At 39.0% G+C, this 12,704-nt stretch overlaps 1 protein-coding gene across 1 annotated transcript; it reads right to left on the reverse strand.

Annotated features, from left to right (window-relative positions):
• Positions 1-1,546: 1,546 nt before the first annotated feature.
• SLC7A13 (solute carrier family 7 member 13) lies at positions 1,547-8,133 on the reverse strand. The gene is made up of 4 exons (XM_051611790.1): positions 7,410-8,133; positions 4,554-4,685; positions 2,561-2,925; positions 1,547-1,792 (listed from the first exon to the last, which is right to left on the reverse strand). Exons 1-4 carry the CDS (start codon positions 8,131-8,133, stop codon positions 1,547-1,549), a joined length of 1,467 nt encoding a protein of 488 aa, XP_051467750.1.
• Positions 8,134-12,704: the final 4,571 nt, after the last annotated feature.

The raw sequence follows: 12,704 nt of genomic DNA on the forward strand, positions 1-12,704 counted from the left end.
GCACTAGTGAGCTGTCTTGCCTTCAACAGGATTCAGTCTCCAGCTCAGCTGTATTGACTCCCCACTTGTATGGACTCTTCTTCCTACAGCATCTTAAAAGTTCGGGTTTTTGCTTCAAATTTTCGTCACTAGCTGTGAGACAAGCCACTTTTTTCATGTACTTGTTTGCATTTAGAAGCTTGTTCTAGTGCAAAGTCAAATCCTCTTAAATCTTCACTTTGTTCCCAGATTTACTGCTGGGCACCCTATACTTTGGGAAGCCATGTATTAAGTCTCTATCATTCTGACCTCTAAATTTTTGATATATCAGAGAACTGAATCTTCTAGTAAGGATTTTCTACTTCAGGTGCTACAATGCAATGCTCTGTAAAAGCATTTGTCTCCCCAATACAACATCCAGCCACCCACAAGACAGTGTAAGAGGGATGTTAGTCTGGAGCCATCTGCTGGTTGAATTGCTGAGCTTCATACACAAAAATTTTGAAAAAAAGTAAATATGTATACATATAATTCTATTGTAATTATAAAAACAATAGCATATATTAATAGATTATTCACCTAAGGATGTGATGTTTCTTGTGTGTTTGTTCTTTAAGGCTAAATATTCAGTGGATTTAATATGTCCCAAATAAAAAAAAGTAAAAATCAAGAACTTACCTTGCTTTCACAAACACAACAAAAATGGAGGGAAAGGGGCCAAAAACCCCTCTTCTTTCTCAATAACACTAAGGAACAGGTGCTAAGGGACAAGGTAATATTAACGACTGCTAGGATTTTTAAAATTCAGTAAAGTAATACAGATATCTTGAGTTTTATCACTGTTACAAAGAGAATAAATAATGTTATTACTTTATTTTAAGCTCAGCAAGATATTACCTCTCATTTGTATGTTTTGTTCTAAAATATCTAAGACAACCATGTACGGTTTTCTTGGAATTGAAAAAGGTCTCAGCCAATTTTACTATGTCCTTCAATGTTTTTATTAAAAATAAATTCATACCAAAAAAAGTAGCAGACAAACTGAAGTATAAAGCTCTTAAAAGCAGCTCCTATGAACTAAAATTGAACCAGACAACTTAGTTTGGAGACCAAAAGTATTTTATATAATTATACTGATTAGTATGCATTTGGTAATTTATTACATTATAATATTGATACTTTTTAGTGATGTAATTTAGCTTTATTTCTACTATTGCAAGTGTATATGCAACTTTAACTGTGTCTTCAGGAGCAAGAGGGAGCATTTTACAGATTCTTTGCACCTATTAACTATGTATGCATATACATATATATATGTATATATACACACACAGACACAAAAATATATACATATTAACTCATCAAGCTAATGTCTATATATACATATGTGCATACATGTATATATGCAATATATGTATATTCATGTATATATGTATATGCATGTACACACATGCATGCACATGCATACACACATATATCACACTTAAAATCTAACTTGTGCCTTCTACAATCTCAGTTAAAGGAAGTTGTGTTGGCTGTTACTTGTACTGGGATGAAACGTTTGTTGTTATTCACATCTGCCCTCAGCAGATTCATCAGCAGGGGAAACTTCCAACAGGAGCTGTAAGTGGCAAGTAATTTTATCAAGAAATGCAAAATGCAACTTAAAATGTATAAAAGGCAGATAAACAGTAAGACTTCCCAGCATGAACAGGAAGGCATAAACATATTGCAGGTTTGGAGACCAGACTATAGGAGCTAAAACTAGGAAGAAAGACACTGCCACCATCACAAATGGAACTGGCAGAAACACCTGCAGGAGAAAGAAAAAAACCGTTTTAGAAGATAAATTCACAAACTGTGATTTCATGCATAATTCATAAAAGTAATAATGCATTCTTTGCCACACTCGAGTACCATTTCCCATGTTGCTACAATCTAAACCAGGATGAGATTCATCTGACCTCAAATTCCCTATAAGAATGGCAACTTTTCTAAAATACTTGTTCAAGCTCCTTCTACTGCCAAGGGAAAGAGACAGGCAGGGCCTGAAAACTATTCATCCACATGTGACATTATGGGCACCTAGAAGAAATTCAGGATTGGATGCCTACAAGAAGCCTTGACAATGAGCATATAACTCTAACCCATGTTTCTGACAGTTAGATTGAGATTCAATTAAATTTATCCTTAATGTCTGTGGCTGTGTCAAGAAAGACGAGAATAGATCAAGGTTTAATTAACCATGAATGGCCACTTTGGATCCCACACTGCTCTGGTTACTGCTCCACACTGCTACGGTTTCCCATTTCACATTGTTTGCACATCTCACCCATTTTGCATATATCCATCCCTTGTTTTCAAGTGCAAGCTCTTTGTGGGAGAGGCCATCTGAAATTTTTTCTTTTCTTTCTATGGTGTGAAGCCAAGTTGTTGAATAAGGCTCTAACATTACAATCATAATTTCTTTTTGTAGTGTCTAGCCACTTTTGTCTTGCTCTTGTTCTGTAACTTTTGCATGCTACTAAAAAAAAAATATATATATATCTGTAAAAATGTTGTGTAACTTATTTCTATTTACCTTGTATGGTCGATGTAAGTGAGGTTCCCGGTATCGAAGTACAATCAGGCTTGCACAAGTCAATCCAATCATAAGCCAGGCAGAAAATCCAAAGTAATTTGTTAACATAAGAAGGTCAGAGGGGATTATAAAAATGGATGCAATGATGGTTGAAAAAATCATGGCTGGTGCTGGAGTACAGGAGTGGACATTAAGCATGGATATTAAAGCAGGTAAATGTCCTGACTGGCTTCCAGCATAGCTTAATCGACCAAGTGTGAACATGCTGCTGTTGAGGGCACCAAATATTGAGACAGCAACAGAGAGAGGAATGATCCAGGCAACAGAGGGGATCACTCGATCAGCCCAAGTGACTGCCACAGCAACTGCAAGAAAGCAAAGCATTACTGTAGTGTAGGTATCATCTTCTGAATTACTGACAGACTCAACAGAAATTAAACTTAAAAAAACATTAAATACCCATTATTTACCAGCAATGTCTGGTTTTGGTTGCAATAGTCAAAAACATGAATAATCTAATCCTAGAGGTACTTAATTCAGGAGCTAAAAATTTCCAGGGGGGGGTGACAGCAAGAACAAGTGCTGCCTGTCAGAGCATGCCGGTAAACCTGCTGGGACCCATCCCAGGGTAATGGACTACCCAGTGGGAGCAGGCCACATCTCACTGCCATGAATCACATGTGAACTCACACAGACAGGGCCATGCGGGGAAAGAAAATGAACATATTAGTTCCCAGTGTTACCACAGTGGTGACATGATCTACTGTTATGAGGAAACTGCCAACATGAGAGCATGTACATGCAGAGGCAGGTCAGCGAGTGTGTTATTGATGAGTTTTTTCTTTAGCTAGAAACAGGAAAGATTATTTCTGAATCAGATATCCAATATTTCTTGAAAATTAGCTACAGCCTGGACTGTGGCAAGGACTAATATTTACTGGGTCTATAACCAGCTGCCACATGGAATATGTCTTGCAGTGATCTGCACTGTGTAGGAGGTTATTAAAGTAGGTGAAAACAACCTCCAAAAAATGTAGTGAACTAGCAAGAACTGCAGCAATGCATAGCAATGTTTGAAACAAGAGCTATAATTTCAAGGCTCTCTCCTCAGCTGACACAGATAAGCACAGCTCTGCTGGTATGTTTGGAGCTGCTCATGCCAGCTGCTATTCATGGGTACTCCAGTATTCACTGCCCCTTTTCATTGTTGGCTGGATGCATCTCTCCCAGCAGACAGCCTGGCAATGGCTGAGCAACTCGAGGTTGCTGAGTAACAGCTACACGGGCTCCCATTTATGTTATCTGCTGTTTTCACAGGGAAAAAAAAAAAAAAGAAGATTGTTCCATCCAAATGCTGTATGTTTCCTGGAAGCAAGGTCTGACAACTCAGTCCCATTAGAGGGGAATTTAAAAGGTGCTGTATGCACAATCAAGGAGAAATACAGCTCCTCTTGGACCTTTTCATGGACAGCTTATTGATGCAGGATCTGAGAGAGGCTTTACATAAATTTTACCTCTGTATAGGCTCTTCTAAGGAATCACAAATATTTATCATGAATAACACACACACACACACAAAATGGCTACACTTTCATGTCCACAGTTTTTTCTACAAAAAATAATAATGTCTTTAACCTGAGACACCATGAGGTTGGGGAGGAAGGAGAGATTATTAAAATCTACAGGAAAACATGGGTCTCCTCTATACTCAACAGAGACTTGATTTTCACACAATTTTCCAGGTTTTAATATACTTCTGATTTCTTTTTAGGCAGTGCAGGTATAAGCCAAGATTTTCAAGATCTAGTAATATCTGTCTGCATTCACTCCAGTTTGTGCCATACAGTAAAATTAAACAAGAATTCTCTGTTAAAACTTAGAATGAAACCCAAACTTCCTGACTGTAAAGTTAGATGAACAGTAAACTGACATCAGATGGGTACATTAATGGACCCCACTTTTTTAATAAAATGAAAAAAAATCAAATGCATACCTGAAGAGACAACTTCCTTTGGTGTGAGGACAGTCAGATATGAGATGTTCACTAGTAAATAAAAAACAATTACTGCAGGAACAGCAGTCATCACGGTCAAGGGGATATTTCTGCTAGGGTTTTTCATCTCTTCTGAAAAATACAATTTATAAAAACTAATAAAGCAATCAATGAAGCTTCTGTAAGTTTCAGTAGTGAATCTGCACAGAGCTTGTCAAGACTGTCACCAAAGTCCTGCCCCAACCCCTAATCATGGGTCCTAAGCTACATGGCTTGCAAGATCCTATAGTTTTTCTCAAATAATTTATCATCAAAGAAGTCTAAACAAAATATTTTTCATGTTTCAAATACCTTTTTTCTTACATAGCTATTTTTTACTATCTTGAAAGAAGGGACAGATAAAAGCCTGATAGACTGATAAAAAATTACAAAAAGGATGGTAATTAGATTAGATACTAGAGGAAATCCTTTACTATGAAGGTGGTGAGACACTGGCACAGGTTGCCCACAGAAGTTTGATGCTCCATCCCTGGAAGTGTTCAAGACCAGGTTGGATGGGGCCTGAGCAACCTGGTCTAATGGGAGGTGTCTCTGCCCATGACAGGGAGGTTGGAACTAGATCTGTAAGGTCCCTTTCAGTCCAAACCATTTTGAAATAACTTTTCTCTGATTTAACAAATACTTGGCTTATATTATAAAATTTGTTTGGTAAGAACTTTTCAACTAGATATACTTTTAAATCACAAGCTTGAACATCAGACTCTACAGTCAGCTTACTTATTCTTACATCACCTCATTAGACCTGATCTGAAACTTTCTGAGTATTTTCCTATTCCTGCACAAAACCTTTCTCCTCACCCGTATACCAAGAAATACAGAAAATACAGGCAGAAGAGACTGAAGGTACTGACAAAAGAGCAGTAATGCAGTGGCTTTAGAAGGGGGCCAATCCCAGCTGGATTCTGCTGTTAATTATCTTTCCCAAGGCAAGGCTGGCAGAGCAAAACCTTTAGCTTAAAACTGTTCTTACCAAATAAGAAAAAACTACAAACTTTGCAGCCGAACAACTGAGGCACTGGCACACATTCCTGATCATGTGATAGCTGCAGTAAAAGATGGAGCAGGTTTCCAGAACCCTAATAATTTATCCTTGTCTAAGTCAAAAAGAGTCTTTCCATCTCTTTCACTCCTTCATCTCTTCCCTCTCACTCCTTCTCCCCTTCCACTTTCCTCAGTGTTAAAAAAAGTTTTCCTGAGTATTACCAAGCAATAACTCACACAGGGGAAGAAGTGAAAAGTGAAATGTGCTCTTTTTAGGACACAGAAATCCCTTTCCTCCCTAAAGTATAATTCGTCTCCTGTCAAGAACATCATCTTTGAGCCTGCCACAGCGCTGGCTGTAGTGCAGAGAGCCAGAGGGACTGAATGAGCACAACAGTGAAATTCAGATATGGGCTATCAAAGACTTTGGGATTTATTTCAAATATAAGAAATACACTCGGTAATTTTGAGCCCAGAAGGGGAAAAATCACCAAAACTGCCAATTTAAATTTGTCATTCCATTTTTTTTTGCTGTTCATTACAGTCCTGCTGTCCAGCTGGCACCTGAAGCATTAGCTGAAGCTCACACAAATGAAGCTACTGTTGAAGAATTGGAAATTCAGTTCAGAAGAGGACTATTGCATAGATTGCATCTGGCTTAACAGCTGTGCTGCCCAGTGAATGGCATCTACTGCTACTGCTAGCTGATCAGAAAATATTAGCATTTTACCATTAATTTTGTATTTTGTCAGGCTTATAAAGCTAAATGTTTGCCTTTAAGGAAACCCTAAGATTTTAAAACTATACTTAGCTCATTTCCATCTCTTTTCTTTATTGCAGCATATTGTTACCAGTGGAATAGCTGAATTGTAAAAGCACGGGTGATTTTTTTTAACGTTAACCCAATTTTCACACTGTTCTCACCATTGAACTTTGTGTCATGCATTTCACACATTCAGTTTATTTAATGTTTTACATGTGATAGAGGTCAATGGATAAACAGAGTTAAAGATATAAAAGCAATATCTGTTTGCTTACAACTCAGTTCTATAAATCTGATTACACTATAAAATACTATTCATTTAACTAATGATGTGCATAACTAAGATGAACATTATCTCTGCAGCTTTCATGAAAAATACTCTATTGATACTGCCACATGTGTCATCAGAAACAGAATAGGAAAAGTAAATGGATATTCAAAAAGGTTTTGAATGTTTGAAATTGAGGAAAATTTATATAAAAGGATGTATATCACTTCCCTTAGCTGCTTCTTCACCCTCTGTGCACAACTATCTTCCTAAGGAAGTGACTACTGACCATCCTATCTATCCTGTAAAATTACTGTATTTTAACACAATTCAGAATGAATTTGTCCGTGTACACACCAGCTGCATCACCTGAGAGATGGGACAGATATTTAAATACAAATTAATCAATTATCTTTTTTGATTGGGTCCTTACTATGCACATAGTTTGGCATGGATAATTTAATCCTTTTCTAAAAATGTACTGACAAAGACCAAATGCAACTTTTTAAGGCATGAAAAAAATCTGTTTATACATGAGATTTTAAATTAACCATTTTGATTCCTCCAGCACTCCTTTGGAAATGCCAGTCTGATTCTGAAAAGTGCACAAGAAACACGAAACCTCCCAGAGAGGAATTACACCTCTTTTACCAACAAATACAGGACTCGCGTAAAACATGAGAGATCCTATGGTCTTTTAGGAGAGACAAGTTCTACCAAGATGAGTGGAGGAACATAAGAAGGGCGACTGCAGAACAAAATCTGAAGAAGAGGAGTGAGATACCTGCCATATAATTGAGGGACCACCAACCACCATATGCATACAGTCCTTGGAAGAAGGCTTCGGCAATCTGTGACACATTGGGGATCTCTGAGCTGAACGCGTCCTCAAACCTGGCCAGACTGTCCTTTCTCCCACCAACAAGAAGAACTATGCCACCAACAGCGATTACAGACAAGGCCATCATCTTCAGCAGAGTGAAAACTGTCTGCAACCAGGCAGCCATTTTGACACTGCGGCCATTCAAAATCCCCAAGGACCAGAGAACTGCCAAGGCCAAGCATTTCTTCAGCACTTCTGGTGCAGGGCAAATGCCATAGAAGGGCTGGGTGGCGTATTCAGCAAACAGCAGGGCTCGAGCTGCATTTGATGCTGGCTTGGTAAACGTAGATGTCCAGATAAAGACGAAAGCAGGTAGGGATCCAAGGCCTCTTTTAATATGGCTGTATTCTCCTCCGGAAAAGGGCAGAGCAGTTCCCAGCTCTGCATAGCAGAGTGAACCCATGAGAGAAACCAGTCCAGATGCAGTCCATATGGTTAGTGCGATGCCAACGTTGAGTAAGGAATGCTTTAACACTCCCGTGGGAGACATAAAGATCCCTGCTCCAACAATTGATCCTATAATAAAACTTACCCCATTGAAATAACCTATGTTTCTTTTCAGTTGAATCTTGTCATTTTCTTTTCTTTTCAAATCTCTGGGATCATTACTCTTTCCTTTTCCCATTTTTTTCCTGTTTTGTTGTTGTTTTTTTTTTACAGCAGACTATATGACTTCAGGGGTTGGAATACATGGATTTCCCTCTTGTTTTGTTGTTGGCAGCCCTACTCACTAGTTATGTGAAGATTGGCTTAATCATTTAGAAAGGAGAGCATACTTCAGGTTTTGATGCTTTGTGTGTGAAGATGATTAACCAAATACTTCAAGAAATGCTGGCAAATCATGTACATGTTGGTTTAATATGTACTTCAGAAATTACTAAGGTCTGGGAATACTTTTAAAGAAAACGGTGTAACAACACACAGTAAATGCTCATTTCTCAGCCGATTTTCATCAGCAGACTGAATTTCCCACTAGATAGGCGTGTGCTTTTTAAGGTGCAATCATGGATTTTTATACTTTTCTAACAATCTGTGGTATACTGTACATTCAAAAATGTGGAAAAGGCACTTCAATCAGATGTGGATATACCATTGCCATAGATGTGTGCCCCAAAAAAGATGCATTTATTCTTTTAAAGAGATGGAGGGGAAAAATGGGCAGAAGACGGGAAACTAACTGAAAAAGGAGATTAGCATATACCTTACAGGCTGGTAAGTGCCCAAAGTAGAAGCTGAAAAGTTCTTCCCTTTTGCAAGCCAAGTTGCAGAACTAGGTCAAAGTTCAATTACGCAGTGAACAAAATGCATGGCTCTTACAGGGCCCATCTTGAAAAAGACAGCTAGATTTTCACTCAAGAGCAAAATGAATTAGTCTTAAAAATTAGGTTTACATAATACTCAACAAGGCTAAGTGCAAGGTTCTGTACCTGGGTCAGGGCAATCCCAAGTACAGATACAGGCTGGGTGGAGAATGGATCAAAAAAAGTCCAGAGGAGAAGGACTTGGGGGTGATGGGGAATGAGAAGCCCAACATAAGCTGGTAATGTGCACTCGCAGTCCAAAAAGCCAGCTGTTGCCTGGGCTGCATCAAAAGAAGCACGGCCAGTAGGTAAAAGGAAGGTGGTTCTCCCCCTCTGCTCTGCTCTCATGAGACCCCACCTGGAGTACTGTGTCCAGCTCTGGAGCCCTCAATGTAAGAAGGACATGTAGCTCCTGGAGGAAGTCCAGAGGAGGGCCACAAGCGTGATCTGAGGGCTGCAGCACCTCTTCTACAAGAACAGGCTGAGAGAGTTGGGCTTATTCAGCCTAGAGAAGAGAAGGCTCTGGGGAGACCTTTTACAGTGGCCTTTCAGTACCTGAAAGGGGCCTACAGTAAAGCTGGGGAGGAACTTTTTACAAAGGCTTGTAGTGAGAGGACAAGAGGTAATGGATTAAAACTGGAGGAAAGGAGATTTAGGTTAGACATTAGGAAGAAATTACTTAGTATGAGGGTGGTAAGACACTAAAATAGGTTGCCTAGAGAAACTGTGGAAGCCTCATCCCTGGAATCACAGAACGTTAGGAAGGGACCTCCAAAGATCATCGAGTCCAACCCCCCTGTCAGAGTAGGACCAAAAACTAGGGCAGATCATTGAGAAAGGCACCCAGATAGGTTTTGAAAGTCTCTGGAGAAAGCGACTCCACAACCTCTCTGGGGAGCCTGTTCCAGTGCTCTGTAAAGAAGTTCTTCCTCATGTTGAGGTGGAACTTCCTGTGCTCAAGTTTGAATCCATTGCCCTTCATCCTATCACAGAGCACAAGTGAAAGGAGGTTGTCCCTGCCTTCTTGATGCCCAGCCCTCATGTATTTATAGACATTAATTAGATCCCACCTCAGTCTTCTCTTTAGAATGAAAAGCCCCAGGTCTCTTAGCCTTTCCTCGTAAGACAAGTGTTCCAGTCCCTTAATCATCCTCGCAGCCCTCCGTTGGACTCTCAAGTAGATCCCTGTCCCTCTGGAACTGCAGAGCCCAGAACTGGACACAATACTCCAAGTGAGGTCTTACAAGGGCTGAGGAGGAGGAGAACCTCCCTCGATCAGCTAGACACCTCCTAATGCACCCCAGGATACCACTGGCCTTCTTGGCCACAAGGACACATTGTTGTCCCATGGTTAACTTGTTGTCTACCAGGAGGCCAGGCTGGATGGGGCCCTGAGCAACCTGATCAAGTGGGAGGTTTCCCTGCACGTGCAGAGCAGTTGGAACTAGATGATCTTTACGGTCCTTTCCAACTCAAACCATTCTATGATTCTATCATATGCCATCATGTAAAAGACCTGTAGCTAAACTAGGCACATGCACAGACTGCTATTTTTCAATTTTTGTCAACACTGCTTAATATGTGTCCATCACCATACAAAGTATGCTCTAGAAGAGCATGTAAACATAAGACAATTCTTCCACCTTTTGCAAATCACTGCAGCACTCACCTATATATACCTTCACCTCCAAAGGTGAACTTATACACAAAACACACCTCTACTTAGAAAATGTTGCATGCATTTAGAATTGTATTTATTCACTTTAGAAATTGCAATATATATTTAAATTCAAGTATGCATTTACAATTTATTATGAATAATTCATAGGAATCCCAAGTATTTATTGACCAGCATTCATGAATCAGAAGTTAAATGTGACAAATGTTTTAAATGGCCAAATATGTAATTTCCTGATTTATTTTTGTGCCTTTTCAGGGTCTCCTTCTCTGTGACTGCATACACTTTTATATCCAGCAATCTTCCAATGCTTTATTTTGGGTATTCTGCCATGTACAGCAGGATTTGGATTACTATTTTAAAAACATACATTACAGTAAATGGCAGCTTAAAGTACAGATGAAACTGATTTTGTGTTGCTGCGGATATTAAAGGGTGTTAATTTCGAGCATGATAGAGGCATTTCCAAAGTCTCCCCAGCAGCAGATTAATAGGGATTTTTTACTTCTCACAAAACTGCCTGAGTTCAGAAAACCCTACTGAGATTATTACACACTTTCTTGTGTGTGCTTTCTGCCTACCTCAGATAAACACTTCTAGACTTCCCGTGAAATGCTTCAGAGATTTATGCAAAGTATGCTTTTCATCTTGGTGTGCTGTTGCCAGAGTAAGAGGAGGTAAATAAGAGCAGAGATCATTGCAACATTCCTACAAATCCAACAAAAACTGACAGGCTGGAAATATGACCCTTACACGAGCATTACTGGGCAGAAGTCAGTAAGACACTGCTGGTGACACAACAGGGAGTTTTCAGACAGACTGCTTTCCTTTTCAATATGTAAGAGCAGAGTCTTCTGAAGCACATAATAAATACTCACTTCCCAGGTTTTTCTCTCAGATGTCCAACTCCTCCCTCTGGCCGAGAGGATAAATTGCTGGTCTGAGTGATTATCTCAAGGTCTCATGTGTCAGTGTCTCCCGCCTTACACCCAACTATGTACTCAAAACCCAGTCACATTCACTTTGATGACATTATTCAGAGACTCAAGCTCTGAATGTAGGGCAAAGATAAATAATTAAAATAACCTAGACACGATTGTAAGACAAGTTTAAGATTCCCCTGATAGATGGTGCAGACTAAAAGGTTATATCATCATCAAAATAAAATGCCAAAGTACCGCAATTTTTATAGTCATCAGTGGAGACATTTCTTTTGAATGCCACCTGAGATCTCTTTGACAGCAAAATGACGTTAAGAGAATGCTATGTAAAAGCTATGGTTGAAAGCTGAAAATTCAGCTGATCATTTCTAGTTCTCCTAGCATTTAGCATTTTCTCTTTTAATTTGCTGTCAAAATTCCTTTAGCCTATAAACTAAAGTTTTGAACTATCAACTATCTAATGCTTATAATCAGTAATACTTTCAGTCACTGTAGTTTCTCTAGATTGAAGAGAGAAATCAACATAGAAAAGTAATAGGAAAATACGTAAGTAATGGAAAAATAAAAACAGATTATTTATTATCTCCTAATGGTGTTTAATTGAATTTCAATGTTACTTGGATATGGAATCACAATTTCAAACTTGTCAAGAATTTTGTGTACTCAATAGGTCTTTCTACGATCCAGTCACTGATAAAATGGACCAGAAATAAGCCCTTTGTCTAAACAGTATCAGTGTTTCAAGTGTGGTTTTGACTTCTCTCTGAATCATCCCAAATCCTATAAAGAAGAGAAGAACTAGCAAAAACTATAACCTAATTTCTCTAACAAAGTTCAATAAAGTCTTCTGTGTGGTGTACAAAGAAGCTCTCTGCTGCTGATATTCAGCAGATAAAGAAGCAGAGGAACAAAGGAAAAACCTAAAGAGACCTTCTAAGAAAAAAAGGTTACAGGTATTTTCCTTAGCAGACATCAAAGGACACACTGTATTTAGTATGACTGAAAAATTTATTATCTCCCCTTTCTTTTCCTCGCTCAATTTTTGTGGCGAGTATGACATTTTAAAGTAGCACTTAGTTCTCTTTGTCTTGCCTTCTGAAAAGAGCTCAACAGATATTCAAGGATTTCTGTCAAGTACCGTTACCAGAAGCCAGTTTACCATCTCCCACACCAGACTCCATGATATATTCCCACACTTACAGATAGAAAACGGGTCTGCACAGGTATGTGACCTGACCATCTACTGCATTGCCAATATGCTTTTTTCCCGGTACTC

The sequence above is a fragment of the Apus apus genome, chromosome 2, assembly GCF_020740795.1.
Source record: "Apus apus isolate bApuApu2 chromosome 2, bApuApu2.pri.cur, whole genome shotgun sequence".
Classification (NCBI taxonomy): Eukaryota; Metazoa; Chordata; class Aves; order Apodiformes; family Apodidae; genus Apus; species Apus apus.

Coding starts and splice junctions, on each gene's coding strand:
- SLC7A13 (XM_051611790.1), bottom strand. CDS start 8,133: ATGGGAAAAGGAAAGAGTAATGATCCCAGAGATTTGAAAAGAAAAGAA. Junction 2,926..4,553: donor AAAGGAAGTTGTCTCTTCAG/GTATGCATTTGA, acceptor GCTTTCTTGCAG/TTGCTGTGGCAGTCACTTGG. Junction 1,793..2,560: donor ACTTACATCGACCATACAAG/GTAAATAGAAAT, acceptor TTTCTCCTGCAG/GTGTTTCTGCCAGTTCCATT.